This window comes from Salmo salar, chromosome ssa07, assembly GCF_905237065.1.
Source record: "Salmo salar chromosome ssa07, Ssal_v3.1, whole genome shotgun sequence".
In the NCBI taxonomy this organism is placed as follows: domain Eukaryota; kingdom Metazoa; phylum Chordata; class Actinopteri; order Salmoniformes; family Salmonidae; genus Salmo; species Salmo salar.
Genome location: NC_059448.1, coordinates 41515117 through 41534497, shown reverse-complemented (window position 1 = coordinate 41534497; position 19381 = coordinate 41515117). Strand labels below are relative to the sequence as shown.

Here is a 19381-nt window from a genome sequence, read left to right as displayed (position 1 = left end):
GGGAGTCACAGCAGCAGGTGTGTTCTCGATGATATAACTATGCAACACAGAGAGTAAATACTGGTGTGTTCTAACAGTTGAACATTGAACCAACTGAGTCTGCCTACAATGAAAGATATAATATACCGTATGATGAAATGGAGACTTATGATTGATTCTGCTTTACAAACTTGAATCTGAATTACAGAACATCAAATCACCTTGATACGGATACGATTGTCCTCAGTCATAAACAGTACAAATGCATAATTCCTCATGTTACACAATTTCCACTCAGGAGAGGGCATAACTGGAGTGTTTAAAGCACCTTGTTGTGAACGTTTGGGGTTCCTTCTACTACTATCCAGAGAGAGCTGCCCTGCTCTAGTTTTCCATCAGGGTGTTCAGCAGAGGTCAAAGTATGTTTACACATCGATGGTTTTCCCGAGATGGAAAAGCTGTCCAGACCTAGGCCTGTACTGAATGGATGAAATTAAATGAATGACTCAACAATCACAAAAGTTACACATGGTCTGTGATGATGTGTGTGTGTGTGGTTTTATTATTTTATTATGATAAACATTGAAATAAACTAATACAGATCATTTTGTATAAAATGCACCAATCTAAAATAGTACATAATGGCTGCTATTTGTATTTGATCACAATGGAATCACAATGGAATAGTAGCCTACTGGTCATAACCCATTCAAGAGGGGCGCTAGATGAAGGTTATGCGTTTTTTTTTACATGAATGTCGATCAATGTTGCGTGTTCGTGTCCGGCCGGTTTCGTGGTCTTTTGATAAAATTGCATAGATATTCCACTGGTAGCACGCACAATTAATCGAGAAAAGCAATTCCTACTATAACGCCAGTAAGAATGACAAATGAAAAATACATGCGTCCCTCATTGAAGGAAGTAGTAGGATTCGTGAGCGCGCACGTAGACAGTACCACGCGCACACGCCGGTTGTCGGGTATAAGCTGGCTGTGGCTAGCTCGAACCGCTGTCATTGCGAGGCAGGTGTGTGTGTCATCAGAAGCTCGTACACGTCCCCAGACCACGTTGGACTAATTCTGTTGTTTTAATTTGTGTTAATTAATACAGCCATCATGTTGTGGACAGCGAACAGAATCATTAGGAAATTCTCTACCAGCTCTGTAAGTAACATTGTTTATGTTGCATCCGCTAACCCCTGTCCCCCCCCCGCGCCCTCCCTTTGTCGCTATGGAGAATCCTAATTGCTTGCCAGCTGATTCACACGATGTTGTCATTGTTGTTCTAATGCATGAATATCTATCAGGTTAAAATCGAGTAATCTTCATATGTTACAATGAATGAATGACTCGGTCTCAGATCTGTCAATGCCTGAGTGTGCACAGTGCACACTCACAGTAGCCTACAATCTAATCAAAATATGATGCATGCTTGACAGTTCTCTTCTTTGATATCTGATATGCAGCATTGGTAAAGTAATTACTATAAAGGCGAATTCATACTATGTATTTGTATTCTAACAACCATACGAAGAAAGACATGTCTTTGCCAGTTGCCACGTTATGCACGTTGTCTCCATCGCTGCACGAATGACTTCCATTGTACAGTTCGTGGGGAGTTGCATCAGCTGAACGAGAGCGACCACAGACAGCTGAACGGAGCGGCTTAGCAACACACCATCCAGAAATCCACATACACGCAACGAACTGCCTATAATTCGACTGACATGGAAGTTACTGTCAGGATATTAGCAAGGAAAAGGGACTGATACGATATTGTTTTGTAGTTGTGTAAACAACACCGGCCCATATCAAACCGCTACTGTAGGTGGTTCCAATGTAACGGCAGAAATGCATCTCTTATCATTGCCGTTTTAGCTGGCTGATAGGTAGTCACTCAGTGCTGGAAAATGTTCGCCTACCATGCGTGTCTGGATGCAAGCATTGACCGGAGCTGTTTACATTAGGCTATAACAATTGAATAACACATTGTCATAACATGAATGATGTGGTTATTACATTGTCTTAACACGTGTTACGTTATTACGCACGAACAGCTATCGTGTTTACTTTATTCCTAGTCTATTTCGGCATAGGAAACTTGAAACTTTCCATTTTCACATGAACTTCCAGACAGACACACTGATTGGAGTAGCCTCCTTTGAACTTACTTGAGCATTCATTCTAGTTGGAGGAGGGGGTTGTGCTCTCTGTAGCCAATAGCATTTCAGACCACTCTCTCTCCCAGAGGACCAAGATTTATTGCCCATTGGGCCAGTCTGGCTGCCAGAAACTCCTAAAAAAAATCTTGGCAATGGAGAGGGAAGAGCATTGGAGAGGGAAAGAGTAGTATAAATGCTTTTCAACGTTACAAAATGCCTATGTATACTCAACACGAGGGACGTTAGAAGTGAAACTGAATATTGGTCATGGACATGAGTATGGTCCAATTGAAAGTTGGAGTTTGTCTCCATCGGTATTCGGTCATATTGCTTCAAAGCCTGAGGGGTATGGGGAAAATGTATGCGTTTTGATCTTAAAGCCCACCAGTACAGTATAGGCTATTCTCATGTGTCAGAAAGAGTTTTTACCACTCTAACTCACATGCTCTTTCTTCTCTCCTCTCTCCTCCAGAATTATTACCAAAATAAGCTGAGACTGGCTCTGATTGGCCAGAGCCTGTTTGGACAGGAAGTGTACACCAACCTACGGAAGCAGGGCCATAGGGTGGTGGGTGTGTTCACTGTGCCAGATAGGGATGGAAAAGCAGACCCTCTGGGTAAGTATTGACACACTGGTGATGACTGGAGGGGGAGTCTCTCTCTCTTGTCCATTATTTCCTTCTCTTCCTCATGCCCTCTTTTTTGGAGGGGTACACAAGTTATCATGACTCAGTGAATGAATATTGCAGCAAAACATTTATGGAAGTGGTATGCTTATATCCTCACCAGAGCATGGCCACCTCTTTACATTGTTACCATCTGCATGGCCTCAGTCATGATCCAGTCTGTCCTCTCCTAGACTCCCACGGTCTAACTGAGTTAGTGGAGTTTGTGTCAATGATTACTCCCAGTCACTTTTCTAAATAAGATGTAATGGCTTCAGTGGTTACCCTGATGACCTGGGGCAGAAGCCCCTTTAGCCCTGGGTCTCTCTGGGTCAGGAGAGGACTGACTGTCCCTGTCAGCGAGGGAGGTAGATCCGTGTTGACTCTGTAAGGCTCCTGTACAAAGACAGGCTTTTATGCCCAGCGTTAGGACTGTGGGCCCATTGCTTTAGTAGGGAGAGGCCCTGGTTTGATATGATGCAAATTATTTTGACCCAGCATGCATCAGCGGGGATGGCAAGGGTCCCTGTTCTGTGCTTCTCCCCCTCTCTCTTTCTTCATTCTATCTCTGCTTTATCTTCTCTCTCTATAGAGAGGATAACTGACTAGATGGGACAATATCCGTAGTTTAACGCCACTGCGTCCTTGCTAGGCAAACAAACAACCACACACGGGAGATGCACACCGCTGACCAAACCCTGTTAGTCCCAATTACCCTGATTTAGCCTGATTTAGCCTAACTTCAGTTCAGCCTGACTCTGCAGCCGAAGAGGCTGGTGGGAGAAGCTATAGGAGGACAGGCACATTGTAATGGCTGGAATGGAACGGTATCAAACACAGCAAACGTATTGAAACCACATGTTTGACTCTTCCATTTATTCCATTCTAACTATTACAATGAGCTCGTCCTCCTATAGCTCATCCTACCAGCCTCCTCTGCTCTGCAGTGAGGTTATACAGCGACCCACTGTGTTCTTGGCACAGGATTGAGAGATTCTTGCCGTTTGGCTAGGGAAACAGATCTGTGTTATTACGATTTGTTTGGCATCCCTGTAAAAATAATATTCCCGTTGAGTTAATCTGGCAGAGGACCTCTGGTCCAGAGACCTGTCAGGGCCTGAATTGCTGGACACAGGTACTGTAAAGGAAACCTTGTTGCACAATATGGTCAAACATTTGAGTAAAACATTGTTTCACATTTGATTTGCCTGTTATTAGCCTGAGGCAAAGTATTTACCGAGCAGATGGTTTGGTTGTGGGTGTTTTTTGTCTACTGTGTAAATGTTTACTTGACAATGTAATGATGACGTAATGATGATGTAACGTCACATCTATAGACCCATTTCCCACGTCATAAAAAGTTGCATGCACAGTTTGTCATCAGAAACCTCTTTGTTTACCTAGCAGTGGATAAGAGCAGTGGATAAGATCCTTATCCACTGCAAGCTAGCAAGTCAAGGTAAAATATGAACAATAGAGTTAGATAAAGCCAGAAGAATAATATACTTGTTAAAAATAGCTATAGCAACCAGTCCTGTGTGTTTTCATGGTCATCACTCACTCGCTTTTAAGTTTGTCAAGGTCCCGACATCAGCTTTAGCTATCCTGCTACAGAGCTTTTTGATGTCAGGATGCCCGCGCATCACTCGAACGTAGCGTTGGATGGTAAACAGAAAATGGCACTATTAGCCTAACCGTCGGTGAGTCAAACAGCCTCTAACACTTCACTTATTGCCATGGCATAAAGCATGGCCTTCTTATAAAGCATTGCTACGAGGCTACTACCATGCTTAGCACCCAGATTAGCATAGCTGGCTGGATGAGGCCAACAGCTCCATGTGGCCTTTACCACACACACACACACACACACACACACACACACACACACACAGACACACAGACACAGACACACACAGACACGCACTCACTCTGAGACGGACCGTGTGCCCCCAGGCCAGCCCCCTGTCCTGTCCCACCCCTCCCATCAGCGTGTGTGTGTAATTTAATTTGTGTGGAGCAGGTGGGGCCAAAGTGTGGGTTTCATGTAACCATAACCCTAGTAGGGTAGTAGAGCAGGCTGTGCCCTGGAACTGGTTGGAACTGGGGAAGACCGGAACCCCCACGCACACCAGAGTTGGTGTCAATTCGGAATTTTGGAGTTTAATTCAATTTAAACAGTGAATTTGGAATTGAATTTGAATTGGCCACACACCACAGGAAGCAGAATTAGATTAGAATTTAATTCAAAGCAATTCAACGTGAAACATGAAAGTCTCATTCATATGAGAAGTCTTTTATCAACAGGATATGCTACTTATTAATGCAAATAATTCACATACCATTTCAAATATTAGTTTGATTACAACTCAAAGATGTCAAACAGTATTTGTCATTGTCATGAGATGTTCCCTTCCATACTGCAGTGTTTCATCAAATGCAATGTATTTTTTTCTGATATTTAAAAACACTAAGGGAATTATGAATTATTATAGACAACCCACAACATGATCTTAGAATTTGTCCAGACCACTAATTATTTGAAATAGTTGAGAATGAGTTTAAAAATGAAATGTTTCAACCTTATGGTACTGGTAACCAACCATGCATGATATCAAAATAAACATTACTATGGTAATGTGTAGAATGAATAATCCATTTGAATTTCATTTAATTAAATTCTACTTCCTTTCATTCAAATTCTATTCAAATTCTGCTTCATGTTGGGTGTGGCCAATTCAAATTCAAAATTTTTATTGAAATTAAAGAGAAATTCGCAACTCAATTCAAAATTAACCCCAACCCTGACGCACACCCAGCTCACACAGATAACGGTCACACAGTTAGACACTCACACACTGTATACTGTACAAAAGTAAAAACTAATTTAAACTAACATAGAGAAAATATAGAAATGTTCTAATGTTCTGTCTACCCCCCCTCACCTTTCTCTCCCCCCAGCGGTAGTGGCGGAGAAGGACGGGACGCCAGTCTTTAAGTTCCCGCGGTGGCGTGTCAAAGGGAAGCCCATCCCGGAAGTAGTGGAGGCCTACAAGGCGGTGGGGGCTGAGCTCAACGTCATGCCCTTCTGCTCCCAGTTCATCCCCATGAACGTGATCGACCACCCGGCCCACGGATCCATCATCTACCACCCCTCCATCCTGCCCCTGCACCGCGGGGCCTCCGCCATCAACTGGTGAGGGAGGGAGGGAGGGAGGGAGGGAGGGAGAGGAAAAAGAAAGGGTTAAGATTATAGGCGCGTGTGTGTGTGGTGAATGGAGACGGTCAAGTGCAGAGTTACATGTGGTCATTTCAGCTGTTGTCAATACGTAACCGTGACCAGTGTAAAGTCTTTAGTGTGTGCCTTGCCTTTATAGTTAACCTTTCTGGGAAGGGGGTTACGCTAGCGGAACACCTGGCCTACAGCCAGTGAAATTGCAGGGCGCCAATTTCAAACAACAGAAATCTCATAATTAAAACCATACACCATTTTAAAGATGAACTTCTCGTTAATCCAACCACAGTGACCGATTTCAAAAAGGCTTTATGGTGAAAGCACACCATGCGATTGCTAGGTCAGCGCCTAGCCACAAAACCATACAGACATTTTCCAAAGGAGAGGTGTCACAAAAGTCAGAAATCGCGTTAAAATTAATCACTAACCTTTGATCATCTTCATCTGGTTGCACTCCCAGGACTCCATGTTAGACAATAAATGTTTGTTTTGTTGGATAAAGTTAATCTTTATGTCCAAAAACCTCATTTGAAATTGGCGTGTTATGTTCAGAAATGCATTGTCTCAAACAAACATCCGGTGAAAATGCAGAGAGCCACATCAAATTACAGAAATACTCATCATAAACATTGATATAAGATACAAGTGTTATACATACGATTCAAGATACACTTCTTGTTAATCCAGCCGCTGTGTCCGATTTTTCAAAAAGGCTTTACGGAGAAAGCACACTATGCAATTATGTTAGGTCAGCGCCTAGCCACAAAAACCATACAGCCATTTTCCAACCAAGGAGAGGTGTCAGAAATAACATTAAATATAATCACTTACCTTTGATCTTCATCTGATGGCACTCCCAGGTCTCCATGTTAGACAATAAATGATCGTTTTGTTCGATAAAGTTAATCTTTATGTCCAAATACCTCCTTTTTGTTCACGCCTTTAGTTCACTTTTCCAAATGTCCAGACGAAAAGTAAAAAAAGTTGCATTACAGTTTGTAGAAACATGTCAAACGATGTATAGAATCAATCTTTAGGATGTTTTTATCATAAATCTTCAATACATATTCCAACCGGACAATTCCTTTGTCTTTAGAAATGAAAGGGAACAGAGCTCGTGCTCACGGCCACGCGCGTGACTAAACTAAAGGCTTTCAGCCAGACCACTGGTTCCAACAGCTCTTATTCGCTCCCCTTTTACAATAGAAGCCTGAAACAACGTTCTAAAGACTGTTGGCATCTAGTGGAAGCCTTAGGAAGTGCAATCTGACCCCACAGACACTCGATAGGCTTTCACTTGAAAAATACAAATCTCAGAATTCCCACTTCCTGGTTGGATTTTTCTCAGGTTTTCGCCTGCAATATGAGTTCTGTTATACTCACAGACATTATTTTAACAGTTTTGGAAACTTTGGAGTGTTTTCTTTCCAAATCTGCATATGCATATTCTAGCTTCAGGGCCTGAGTAACAGGCAGTTTACTCTGGGCACGCTTTTCATCCAAACTTCCCAATGCTGCCCCCTATCCCTAAAGAGTTTTAAACAACTGCTGGAGAGCTGAGTAGGAGTGAGAGTGGTGCTATCTAACTGGTCTGGTTTGGGGATGAACTGTTTGTAATGTGTTTGGCTGAGTACAGTTTGTCTTATCTTTTTCCTACCCTTATCTATTCTCGGTTCCTGTTATCTGTGTTGGGGGTGTGTGTGTGTGTGTGTCTATGTACGTCTCTGTGTGTGAACAGCTATGTGGATTTAGCCCATATTTGACACTGATCTGTGTCTGACTTGGCTCTTTAACCTACATGTGAGTGGGCTCTATGGAAAAGGCTGCCTTTCTCTCGCTCTGTACTACAGGTGTAGAATCTTAATTTGATCACTCTTTTGTTGCTGAGAATTTTCCTGCTCTGCAGGAAATGCAGATGAGCTTCTTGATTGACATAAATTCACTGAAAACCTGCGCACACACACACACATGGTTATATTAACATTATTGCACTTTTCATGTAGCCTACTTTTTTCTAGCTAATAGCTTTGTCACGTTTTAGTTCCTGGTTTTATGCATGCCCTGATTCCATGAGAGGCCTGCTCCATATGGTTCCATGTATGACCCTGTTTCTGTGTACATCCTTGTTTCTATGTATGACCGTGGTTCTATGCATGACGTTGGTTCTGTGTCTGACCTGGTTCTGTGTCCTGTGTCCTCCTCAGGACTCTGATCCAGGGGGATAAGAAGGCTGGGTTCTCCATCTTCTGGGCTGATGATGGTCTGGACACGGGTCCCATCCTGCTCCAGAGAGAGTGTCCTGTGGAACCCAACGACACGGTGGACTCCCTCTACAATCGCTTCCTCTTTCCAGAGGGCATCAAGGCCATGGTAACCATAGCAACTTACCATCATCTCCATCTGTCCATCCTCGGATCACAATCAGGATCAAACATATCACAGTCCCACTGCTGTAACACGTAACACAGTGACATTGCTTGGGGGTTGGTGTATTCCTGTGGTGCAGGTGGAGTCAGTGCAGCTGATCGCTGATGGGAAGGCCCCACGTGTCCCCCAGACAGAGGAGGGGGCCAGCTACGAGGGTATCCAGAAGAAGTCCAACTCCAAGGTGAGATACTGAATGTGGCTGTGAAACAGCGTCACCTGGTTAAGGCTGTTTGTAGGGAATGAAGGAAACTAAGTCAAATATCATGTTAGGAAATAAACATTCAAATAATGTCCTGTCCTGTCACTTTTCTGCTCAAATTATAATGGCAGTTTGATGTTGCTCAATTTGTAGCCATTTAATTCCACAATACGTCCATTCATTAGTCAGTTTGGAAAAGTCCTACTTAGCGAGAGGGTGATGTACTAGGGCCAGTAATGGGATGAGGGGTTGTATAAGGTGGGGTTGTAGGCTTTGAGGGGGTGGGGAGTGTTAACTTACTAGAGCCTATAGCACTGGCCAACATTCTTAAGGCGAGGAGGGAGTGAGGGGTTATTTTTAAGGTCCCTCTTCTAAGTGTTGCATAATAGGCAGCTAACTGTTTGGCCTCCCCCTGGTTCCTAGAAACCAAGGAAAGAAGTGTCTGAAAAGGAAGATCTTCTTCCTCACCCACCTTCTGTCTGTCCTCAAGGTCAACCTAGCCCAGCCGGCAGAGGCTATCCACAACTGGATCCGTGGCCACGACAAAGTCCCCGGGGCGTGGGCGGTCATTGATGGTCAGGTGCGTTCCCTAAAACACACACTTGCACACACACAATTACATTTACAGTGTATGTATGAACTGTACGTATTGTCTAATGTTCTGTTTCTTTATTACTGTGTGTGTGTGTGTGTGTCTGTCTGTCCCATTGGCAGTATGTCAATCGAACCCATGTCCTCTCTCTCCTTAGACTGTGACTCTGTACGGGTCATCCATGCTGGGGGAGTCGGTGCCAGCCGGTCAGCCCCTGGAGATAGAGGGGGCGTCCCAGCCTGGTGTCGTCACCAAGAACGGCCTGGTTCTGTACGGGTCAGATAGCAAAGCGGTGAGTCACAGAAAATGAGATCAATGGGAAATGAATAGAAAAATGTACAGGCAAGTGTCTAGTGGCAACCCTGTTAACTGTATTACCTGTGCTGTAACATAGAGTCTTATATCAATCAACCTCCAATGGCTTCTAATGTTCATTTTGTGAATGATTTCTCCAGTTTAGTCATTAAGACATAGCTCAGGCCTAACCCTATTTGTTGCCTCTTCTCCTTCTCCCTCTCCTCACCCTCTTCCTCCTCTGGTTCCTCCACAGCTGATGGTGAAGAACCTGCAGTTTGAGGATGGGAAGATGATCTCTGCTGCTAAGTACTTCTCTTCAGGAGACACCGCCAGCGTGGAGCTGACTGATGACGAGAAGAAGATAGCAGAGGAGATACGAGTACGTCTCTCATTGTATCTCTGAAGGCTTCCACATAGCCTTGTGTGATAGTTTGACACTACTACAACAGAATCTGTTACTTAGTATACCGCCATGTTGTAAACGCATGATTCAGATAGAAGCTGTTCAATTAGCGCCACTGATTCAGTGTGTTGTCACTCCAGGACATCTGGAAAGGCATTCTGAGCAACGTTGCTGCCATTGAGGAAACCACAGACTTCTTCAAGTCAGGAGCTGCTTCTATGGACGTGGTCAGGTGAGTGTATGCTTGCACTGGCATTGACCTGGTTTAACCCTTAATTTCCCTCACTTGACCTAGAGTTTGTTTGTTATACATTTTATTAGCAGTGATCAGCTTTTAATCATCATGGTGACTTTTGTGACTCTAGTTGACCCCATTGTACCTGAGTGACATATTCTCCTATGACCTGACATAACTTCACTATGACCCTGCTATAAACCCATCTTCTCCCCAGGCTGGTGGAGGAGATCAAGCAGAAGTGTGTAGGGTTGCAGCTGCAGAATGAGGATGTGTACATGGCCACCACATTCCAGGACTTCATCCAGATGTTTGTGAGAAGGCTGAGGGGAGAGGACCAGGAGGAGGAGATGGTCATCGACTATGTGAGTCAGACAAACAACTGTCATACAGTGGCCTGGTCCCAGATCAGTTTGTGCTGTCTTGCCAACTCCTATGGTCAGTTGTGCAACAATGATCTTAGGAGTTGGCAAGACAACACAATTAATGACCAAAGGAGTTGGCAAGACAGTACAAACTGATCTGGGACCAGGCTAGTCATACAGAGCACAGATGGCGCCGAAGAACATGGCTGACGTTTTACATCCCCCCCCCAACCAATTGTGCTATTTCGTTAGTTTTTTTGCGTTTTATGTAACTTATTTTTTAACTTATTGTGTACATAATGTTACCGTCTCTTATGACCGAAAATAACTTCTGGACATCAGAACTGAGATTACTCAGAGGACTGTAAGAAACCTTTTCCTTTAACGAGCCCGAGAGAAGAATATCCTGCTTTCACTGAAACAGGCCCAGATCCATGCCTTTTGCGTGAAGAAAAGACTCAGGAAAAGGGGCCACAGATCGGGCAGCCTTCTGAGAATCCGTAGGTGAGCGAGAAACTCCCACTGCCATCCGTTCTTGTCACAGTTGTCGTACTGGAGAGAAGACCAAGGCGCAGCGGGAATGTGGATACTCATATTTTAATTTAAAAAAAGAGTAAAGCATCCACCGGACAAAAACAATACACACGACAGGAACAGTCTTGCAGGCACACAAAACGCAATGCAAGAACAACTACCCACAACCCCAAAGAAAAACACACACTACTATATAGGACTCCCAATCAAAGGCAACTCAACACACCTGCCTTCAATTGGGAGTCCAATCACCAACACAACACTTAACACACAAAAACCTGCCACGTCCTGACCAAAACTAATACAATTGCTCCCTCTGCTGGTCAGGATGTGACAGTTCTTCTTGCTAACGTGCAATCAATCGAAAATAAAATGTATGACCTACGATTAAGATTATCCTACCAACGGGACATCAAAAACTGTAACATATATGTTTCACCGAGACGTGGCTAAACGATGATATGGACAATATAGATCTAGCAGGATTTTCCATGCACCGGCAGAACAGAGACGCTACCTCTGGTAAGACGAGGGGTGGGGGTGTGTGTCTATTTGTCAATAACAGCTGGTGCGCGATGTCTGATATTAAAGAAGCGTCGAGTACCTTGTGATAAGCTGTAGACCACACTACCAAGAGAGTTCTCATCTATATTATTCATAGCTGTCTATTTACCACCACAGAACAAAGCTGGCACTAAGACCGCTCTCAACCAACTCTAAAAGACCATAAGCAAAGAAGAAAATGCTCACCCAGAAGCGGCGCTCCTAGTGGCCGGAGGATTTAATGCAGAAAAACTTAAATCAGTTTTACCAAATTTTTACCAGCATGTGCAACCAGAGAAAAAAAAATCCTAGACCACCTTTACTCCACACACAGAGATGCCTACAAAGCTCTCCCCTGCCCTCCATTTGGCAAATCTGACTATAATTCTATCCTCCTGACGAGCTAAATGCCTTTTATGCTCGCTTCGAGGCAAGCAACACTGAAGCATGCACGAGAGCACCAGCTGTTCTGGATGACTGTGATAACGCTCTCAGTAGCCAATGTTAACAAAACCTTTAAACAGGTCAACATTCACAAAGCCACTGGGCCAGATGGATTACCAGGATGTGCACTCAAAGCATGCGTGGACCAACTGGCAAGTGTCTTCACTGACCTTTTCAACCTCTCCCTGATCGAGTCTGTAATACCTACATGTTTCAAGCAGACCACAATAGTCCCTGTGCCCAAGGAAGCAAAGGTAACCTGACTAAATGATTACCGCCCCATGGCACACACGTCGGTAGCCATGAAGTGATTTGAAAGGCTGGTTATGGCTCACATCAACAGCATCCTCCCGGACACCCTAGACCCACTCCAATTCGCATACCGCCCCAACAGATCCACAGATGACGCAATCTCAATCACACTCCACACTTCCCTTTCTCACTTGGACAAAAGGAACACCTATGTGAGAATGCTGTTCATTGACTACAGCTCAGCGTTCAACACCATAGCACTGCCTGGTATGGTGACTGCTCGAAGTCTGACCGTAAGGCTCTACAGAGGGTAGTGGGTACGGCCCAGTACATCACTGGGGCCAAGCTTCCTGCCATCCAGGACATACATACTAGGCAGTGTCAGAGGAAAGCCCAAAAAATTGTCAAAGACTCCAGTCACCCAAGTCATAGACTGTTTCTCTGCTACCGCACGGCAAGCGGTACCGGAGCGCCAAGTCTAGGACCAAAAGGCTCCTCAACAGCTTCTACCCCCAAGCCATAAGGATGCTGAACAGCTTCTACCCCCTCCCTTTTGTACACTGCTGCTACTCGCTGTTTATTATCTATGCATAGTCACTTCACCCCACCTACATGTACAAATTACCTCAGCTAACCTGTACCCCCGCACACTGACTTGGTACCAGTGTCCCCTGTATATAGCCTCGTTATTCTTATTGTGTTACTTGGTAAATATTTTTCTTCTCTTCTTGAACTGTATTGTTGGTTAAGGGCTTGTAAGTAAGCATTTCACGGTAAAGCCTACACTTGTTGTATTCGGCGCATGTGACAAATAAAGTTTGATTTGAGATGGTGTTACTATTGATGATGATGAGAAACACTGTTTCCCACTCACTTTCCACTTGTATTTTCAAGCGTTTATATGACACGTATACACATATACACGTGTTTATAAGACACACCTGGATCTGTAATTTGTCTTTGACGTGTAATGTTATGTCACTGTCATGGTTTGGTTCCCAGGCAACTAAAGACGTCAACAACATGACGGTGAAGATGCCTTGGCAGTGTTTCATCAATGGCAAGTTTGAGGACGCAGAGAACGGCAAGACCGCCAATACCATCAACCCTGCCGATGGCTCTGTGAGTTGTAATACAAACAGATACACCTGAACACACACACACACACACACACACACACACACACATCCTACTATTACTCATCTATCATACTTAGATATACACACTGATATACATACTTGTGGACATTATTGTATTGATAGGTCATTAAATGTTAACCCTTTTCCCTAGGTGATCTGTAAGGTAGCCTATGCGTCAGTGGGAGATGTGGACCGGGCGGTAGCAGCAGCCAAAGAGGCCTTTGAGGTTGGCCCCTGGGGCAGGATGAACCCTAGAGACCGTGGCACCCTGCTGTTCAAGTGAGCACCAAGACTACAGCGCCTCCTCGAGGCCTCGACTCATTATGGAGTATAGTTACTATCAGGGGACTTGTTTATATAGTGCAGATTTATATCCATTTATACAACAATAATATATTTTGAGGACAAAGACTGCCAGTGGACCCTACCTCCATCTCTTTTGTTGACCTCCCCTCCCTACCAGGCTGGCTGACCTTATGGAGGAGCACCAGGAGGAGTTGGCCACCATAGAGTCCATAGACTCTGGAGCTGTCTACACCCTGGCTCTGAAGACCCACGTAGGCATGTCCATCCAGACCTTCCGCTACTTTGCCGGCTGGTGCGACAAGATCCAGGTAGACTTTCACCTGCATGGACCAGATATGTGAAATATAAAGATGTTTGGAGGGTTTTGTATGATGAAACTGGCTCCACTTCTTTTTCATTCACATTTCCCTGTTGCCAAATCCTGACCTAGTTGTCTCCATCTTTTTCAGTAATCTAGTAGTCTAAGGATATTTTCTATTATATACTGTCTGCTGCAGGGCAAGACGATACCCATCAACCAGGCCAGGCCCAATCGCAATCTGACCTTCACCAAGAAGGAACCTCTGGGGTAAGGGGTCAGAGTTCACATGTGATACAACTCTACTAGGAAATATCAAGATGCATTTGGAAATGAACATGATTCATGAGTAGTGGTTTTAGTATGAGTATTGGTTGTAGTAACCACTGCATTTGGCTGACCTGTGGCACCTGCTCACGGTGAGTGTTGTGTGTTTCCTGGGTGCCAGTGTGTGTGCTATCGTCATTCCCTGGAACTACCCGCTCATGATGCTGGCATGGAAGAGTGCCGCTTGCCTCGCTGCTGGAAACACACTGGTCCTGAAACCTGCACAGGTGAGAACACATACACCTGCATACGTTACAACAGATTCAGTCGTAGGTTTTATACCAGCAGGTGAACAACTCATGTAACACGGCAGTCACACACGACTCTACCTGTCACGCACAACTTTACCTAACGTAACCTTTCTCTGCAGGCCGACGTCTTAAAATAGCCTCTCTAGCACTGCACATTGCTGGACCACATATGTGAATATCAGATGGCACTTGAAGAGTTTCCCCGTGTCCAAAGCAAGGAACATGTTTCACTCGCTCTCTCCTCTCGTCCAAAAGGTTACTCCTCTGTCAGCCTTGAAGTTTGCTGAGCTGACTGTGAAGGCTGGCATTCCCAAGGGAGTCATCAACATCGTACCTGGCTCAGGTAACAGGACACAAGGGAGCAAGAGCTTGTGGGAAGGGAGAGGTCCTCCAGGAGATCTGTGAGATCTTATTAGATAAGGTTTTTGATTCTAATCTTTATTTTTTTGTTTCTCTCACTCCATCTCCCCGTCTACCACCCTCTCTCCCTCATCTCTACTACCCTTTCTCCCCCTGCTGTCCTCTGACCCCTTTCTCTCTCTCTACCTCCCTATCCCCCATCTCTAATAGGTGGGATGGTGGGACAGCGTTTGTCTGACCACCCAGACATCCGTAAACTGGGCTTCACAGGCTCCACCCCTATCGGCAAACAGATCATGAAAAGGTACAGTAGGGGGGGCTGGGAGCCCACTTATTCCTGATATGCTGATATTGGGCTACTTCCTGCTCAGGCTCACGTGTCATTTCCTGTTGCAGCTGTGCGCTGAGTAACCTGAAGAAGGTTTCTCTGGAGCTGGGAGGGAAGTCTCCACTCATCATCTTCAGCGACTGTGACATGGACAAGGCTGTGCGCATGGTGAGAGAGGGAGGAAAAGAAAGGAGAGGGAGTAACTAAAACAGAAGGAAAAGAGGAGAACCTGCTCTTATTTTCATCATATTCCCTTCCCCTCCATCTCCCTTTCTGCAGGGTATGAGTTCTGTGTTCTTCAACAAAGGAGAGAACTGCATCGCTGCTGGACGCCTGTTTGTGGAGGAGTCCATACATGACGAGTACATCAGGAGAGTGGTGAGTATCCTGAACCCACTCACAACAGTCCAAAACACACAATACACTTTCCCCCTCCCTCCACCACACAACTGAGTCTCTGTGTAGCGTAGCTCAAGGGTCTCTCAAGATCCTTTTCCTCATCATAGCCTTTGCATTCCTCCTCTTCCTCCGTCTCCCCTCCTCTTCACCCCATCAGTTGGAGGAGATAAAGAAGATGAAGGTGGGTGATCCTCTGGACCGCTCCACGGACCACGGGCCCCAGAACCACAAGGCCCACATGGAAAAGCTGGTGGAGTACTGTGAGGTGGGCATGAAGGAGGGCGCCACGCTGGTGTACGGGGGCAAACAGGTGGACAGACCAGGTAAACACTTTTGAAGCATTGTCTTTTCAGTACTGTAGGCCCTCTTAGTATCACAGTATGCACTCCTACCAAAGTAGCTAAGTAACTCCTACCAAAGTAGCTAGTAGAATAACCTGTGTTTAAAATCAAATCAAGTTGTTTTACCGTAATTTCCGGACTATTGAGCGCACATGAATATAAGCCGCACCCACTGAATTTAAAAAATATATATTATTTTGAACATAAATAAGCTGCACATGTCTATAAGCCGCAGGTGCCTACCGGTACATTGAAACAAATGAACTTTACACAGGCTTTAACGAAACACGGCTTGTAACAAAAATAAATAGGCTTCAACGAAACACGGCTTGTAACAAAAATAAATAGGCTTTAACGAAACACGGCTTGTAACAAAAAATAAAAAATTAGCAGTAAACAGTAGCCTACCAAGAAAGTAATTGGTCACCATCTTCCTCCTCTTGTGCACTGAAACCACTGAAGTCATCGCCTTTCAAAAAAAATTGAAAGCGGGAAAAATCCATATATTAGCCGCGTCATTGTTTAAGCCGCGAGGTTCAAAGCATGGGAAAAAAGTTGCGGCTTATAGTCCGGAAATTACGGTAGTCACATACACATACAGTATTGAGCAGATGTTATTGCAGGTGTAGAGAATTGCTTGTGTTCCTAGTTCCAACAGTGCAGTATTATCTTACAGTTCACAACAATACACACTAATCTAAAAGTATAAGAATGGAATTAAGGAATATAGAAATATTAGCATTGTCAGAGTATATATATGATGGGATGTATAGACATTATGGGCAGTATGTGGATAGAATATGTAGTATATCTGAAGAATACGTAGGATATAATAGTATATGTACCTGAATAGTTGGTAACATCAGACTGGTTAGTGAATACTGATGATACAGTACAACACAATTGGAGGCCACTGTAATGCAATATTTCAGCCAACCACCTTCATCATCATTGCTAACTACACTATGATATGGTTTCCCTCCAGGGTTCTTCATGGAGCCCACATTGTTCACAGACGTGGAGGATCACATGTTCATCGCCAAAGAGGAGTCCTTTGGCCCCATCATGGTGGTGTCCAAGTTCAAAGACGGGTACGTCTCCTCAGTCTTTTAAAGAGAGAACCTTTCCTCATCACAGACCCAAGTAATAGAGCTGTTTGTGGGTCCCAACCCTGACCAACGTCCCTTTTCTCCCCTTCTGACCTGCAGTGACATAGATGGCGTGCTAAACAGAGCCAACGACACTGAGTTCGGCCTGGCGTCCGGTGTGTTCACGCGTGATATCAACAAGGCCATGTACGTGAGCGAGAGGCTGGACGCCGGGACCGTGTTCGTCAACACTTACAACAAGACCGACGTGGCCTCGCCGTTCGGCGGTTTCAAACAGTCCGGCTTCGGCAAAGACCTTGGTGAGTCTGGGGTTAATCATGTAATCATTTAGGCAAGGGGTTTCACGTTGGATACTGTTATATTGGAATGTGGATCATATCGTATACTGATTTTTGTTGGTCTGTCGTGAATAGATTTCCATTTATTTTCCATTGTTTACCGTTTTCTTGAAACATAGTTCAAAGAAAATGCGCCTAGGAGCTTTGAATAGCCTTGTGAGCCCAACATGCTTGATTTGAGTTTGACCGATTTAACTGTACTTCGGTTCTGTCGGCAGGAGAGGATGCTCTTAACGAATACCTCAGGACCAAAGCAGTGACTGTGGAGTACTAAGGCAGCCTAATAAACTGTAACGACGACTGATCAATCAATCCACCTGATCACGACTCACCAGTCAGTCTCGATCAGGAGTCCAGCTCCGCTTTCCTAACAGCAGGTGTGTGTGAGAGAGAGGAGACCTTTCATGTGCAGCCTACCCTCTGCCACGACCTCGTCTCAAGGTGCCAACAGTTTTGAGCATTCTGTTCGGAAACTTGCATTATGGACACAGGCGGCTTTCCCAAAAAGTTACAAAAGGGAAATCGCGCATATCAAACTCAAGAGGTGGATTTCAGTATTCCAGAGCCAAGGTGGATTTGACTGGATCAACACCCCTTTACTTTGAGTTTAAGGTTTCCGTTCCTCCACTCATGAAAGAACGTTTTGCTTTTCAAAAGCCGAGCGCTTCAGGCAATCTCCTCCTGCTCTGTCACATTTTATGCAACATTTCATTTTAGCTCAAGCATGCAGGTTCAAATTCATATGTCATTTCTGCTCAGCAATGTTAGGTGCCACAATTCTGCTGAAAATACCCACAACTCCCTTAGTTAAATTGTTATTTGTAAATATTTTATAACAAAAGAAAACACACTGAATAATTGGATATATTTTTTTGACATTATATTTCTGTCAGAAAAGGAGCACTGTAGGTTACAACACTAGATTATGCATTTTTAAAGCACACCAACCTACCTGCCTGTTTTGGTAAAAAACTGAGGGATGGGGCTGGAGAAATGTAACTACTCTCAAATGTATAGACAGAGCTATGGATGCAAGGACTGACCTTCCATGACATCAACATTATAGTTTTAACCATGCTTTGAGGCTATGTAGTTTACTTTGTTTACAAAAAATGAAGTAGAAAAAGCTTATATTTGGTGTTATGATGGGGTACGACAGTTGAACTAAGCTCATTAAGCATTGCTAAGGTATATTCAAGAATCAATGGGTACATATCAATTTAATAGTCCAAAAATAGATGTAGAAACTGCAGATTGCCCCTAAGTTTTTAGTAAATAATATATATATTAATTTAAATATATTAAATAAACTATCTTTGAAATACTAGTGTTGATATACGAATACAACGGCTAACATGAAGAAAGTATACGTTCAAGAATATATTTTAATTGTATGTGCCATTTTCAATTAGCATTTTGAAAACTACAGGGAAATCTAGTCTCTATGGAGATATGAGAGACTATTCTCCTCTGAACCTTGTGCAAAAACCAGCCCCGGTACATACAGTATTGTTTGTCTTCCAACATATACTACCGTTCAAAAGTTTGGGGTCAATTAGAAATGTTCTTGTTTTAGAAAGAAAAGCAATTTTTTTTGTCCATTAAAATAACATCAAATTGATCAGAAATACAGTGTAGACATTGTTAATGTTATAAATGACTATTGTAGCTGGAAACGGCTGATTTTTTATGGAATATCTACATAGGCATACAGAGGCCCATTATCAGCAACCATCACTCCTGTGTTCCAATGGCACGTTGTGGTAGCTAATCCAAGTTTATCATTTTAAAAAGGCTTATTGATCATTAGAAAACCCTTTTGCAATTATGTTAGCACAGCTGAAAACTGTTGTGCTG

General features: G+C 44.0%; 1 protein-coding gene across 1 annotated transcript; it reads left to right on the top strand.

Annotated features, from left to right (window-relative positions):
* The first annotated feature begins 935 nt into the window (after positions 1–935).
* On the top strand, positions 936–18601 carry LOC106609325 (mitochondrial 10-formyltetrahydrofolate dehydrogenase). The gene is made up of 23 exons (XM_045721995.1): positions 936–1142; positions 2613–2757; positions 5764–5998; positions 8242–8407; positions 8544–8645; positions 9154–9243; positions 9413–9547; positions 9806–9931; positions 10096–10187; positions 10408–10555; positions 13331–13450; positions 13619–13746; positions 13931–14081; positions 14271–14341; positions 14520–14625; positions 14905–14992; positions 15220–15313; positions 15406–15505; positions 15617–15715; positions 15894–16059; positions 17063–17168; positions 17286–17485; positions 17743–18601. The coding sequence occupies exons 1-23, from the start codon at positions 1095–1097 to the stop codon at positions 17796–17798; spliced, it is 2772 nt and encodes a 923-aa protein (XP_045577951.1). The 5' UTR covers positions 936–1094; the 3' UTR covers positions 17799–18601.
* The last annotated feature ends 780 nt before the right edge of the window (positions 18602–19381 follow it).

What these genes read in the sequence shown, in the direction of transcription:
- LOC106609325 (XM_045721995.1), top strand. Translation starts at nt 1,095, where the DNA reads ATGTTGTGGACAGCGAACAGAATCATTAGGAAATTCTCTACCAGCTCT. An exon ending in GGGCGGTCATTGATGGTCAG is followed by an intron (nt 9,244 to 9,412) that starts GTGCGTTCCCTA and finishes CTCTCTCCTTAG; the next exon opens with ACTGTGACTCTGTACGGGTC. An exon ending in TCAACCCTGCCGATGGCTCT is followed by an intron (nt 13,451 to 13,618) that starts GTGAGTTGTAAT and finishes CCTTTTCCCTAG; the next exon opens with GTGATCTGTAAGGTAGCCTA.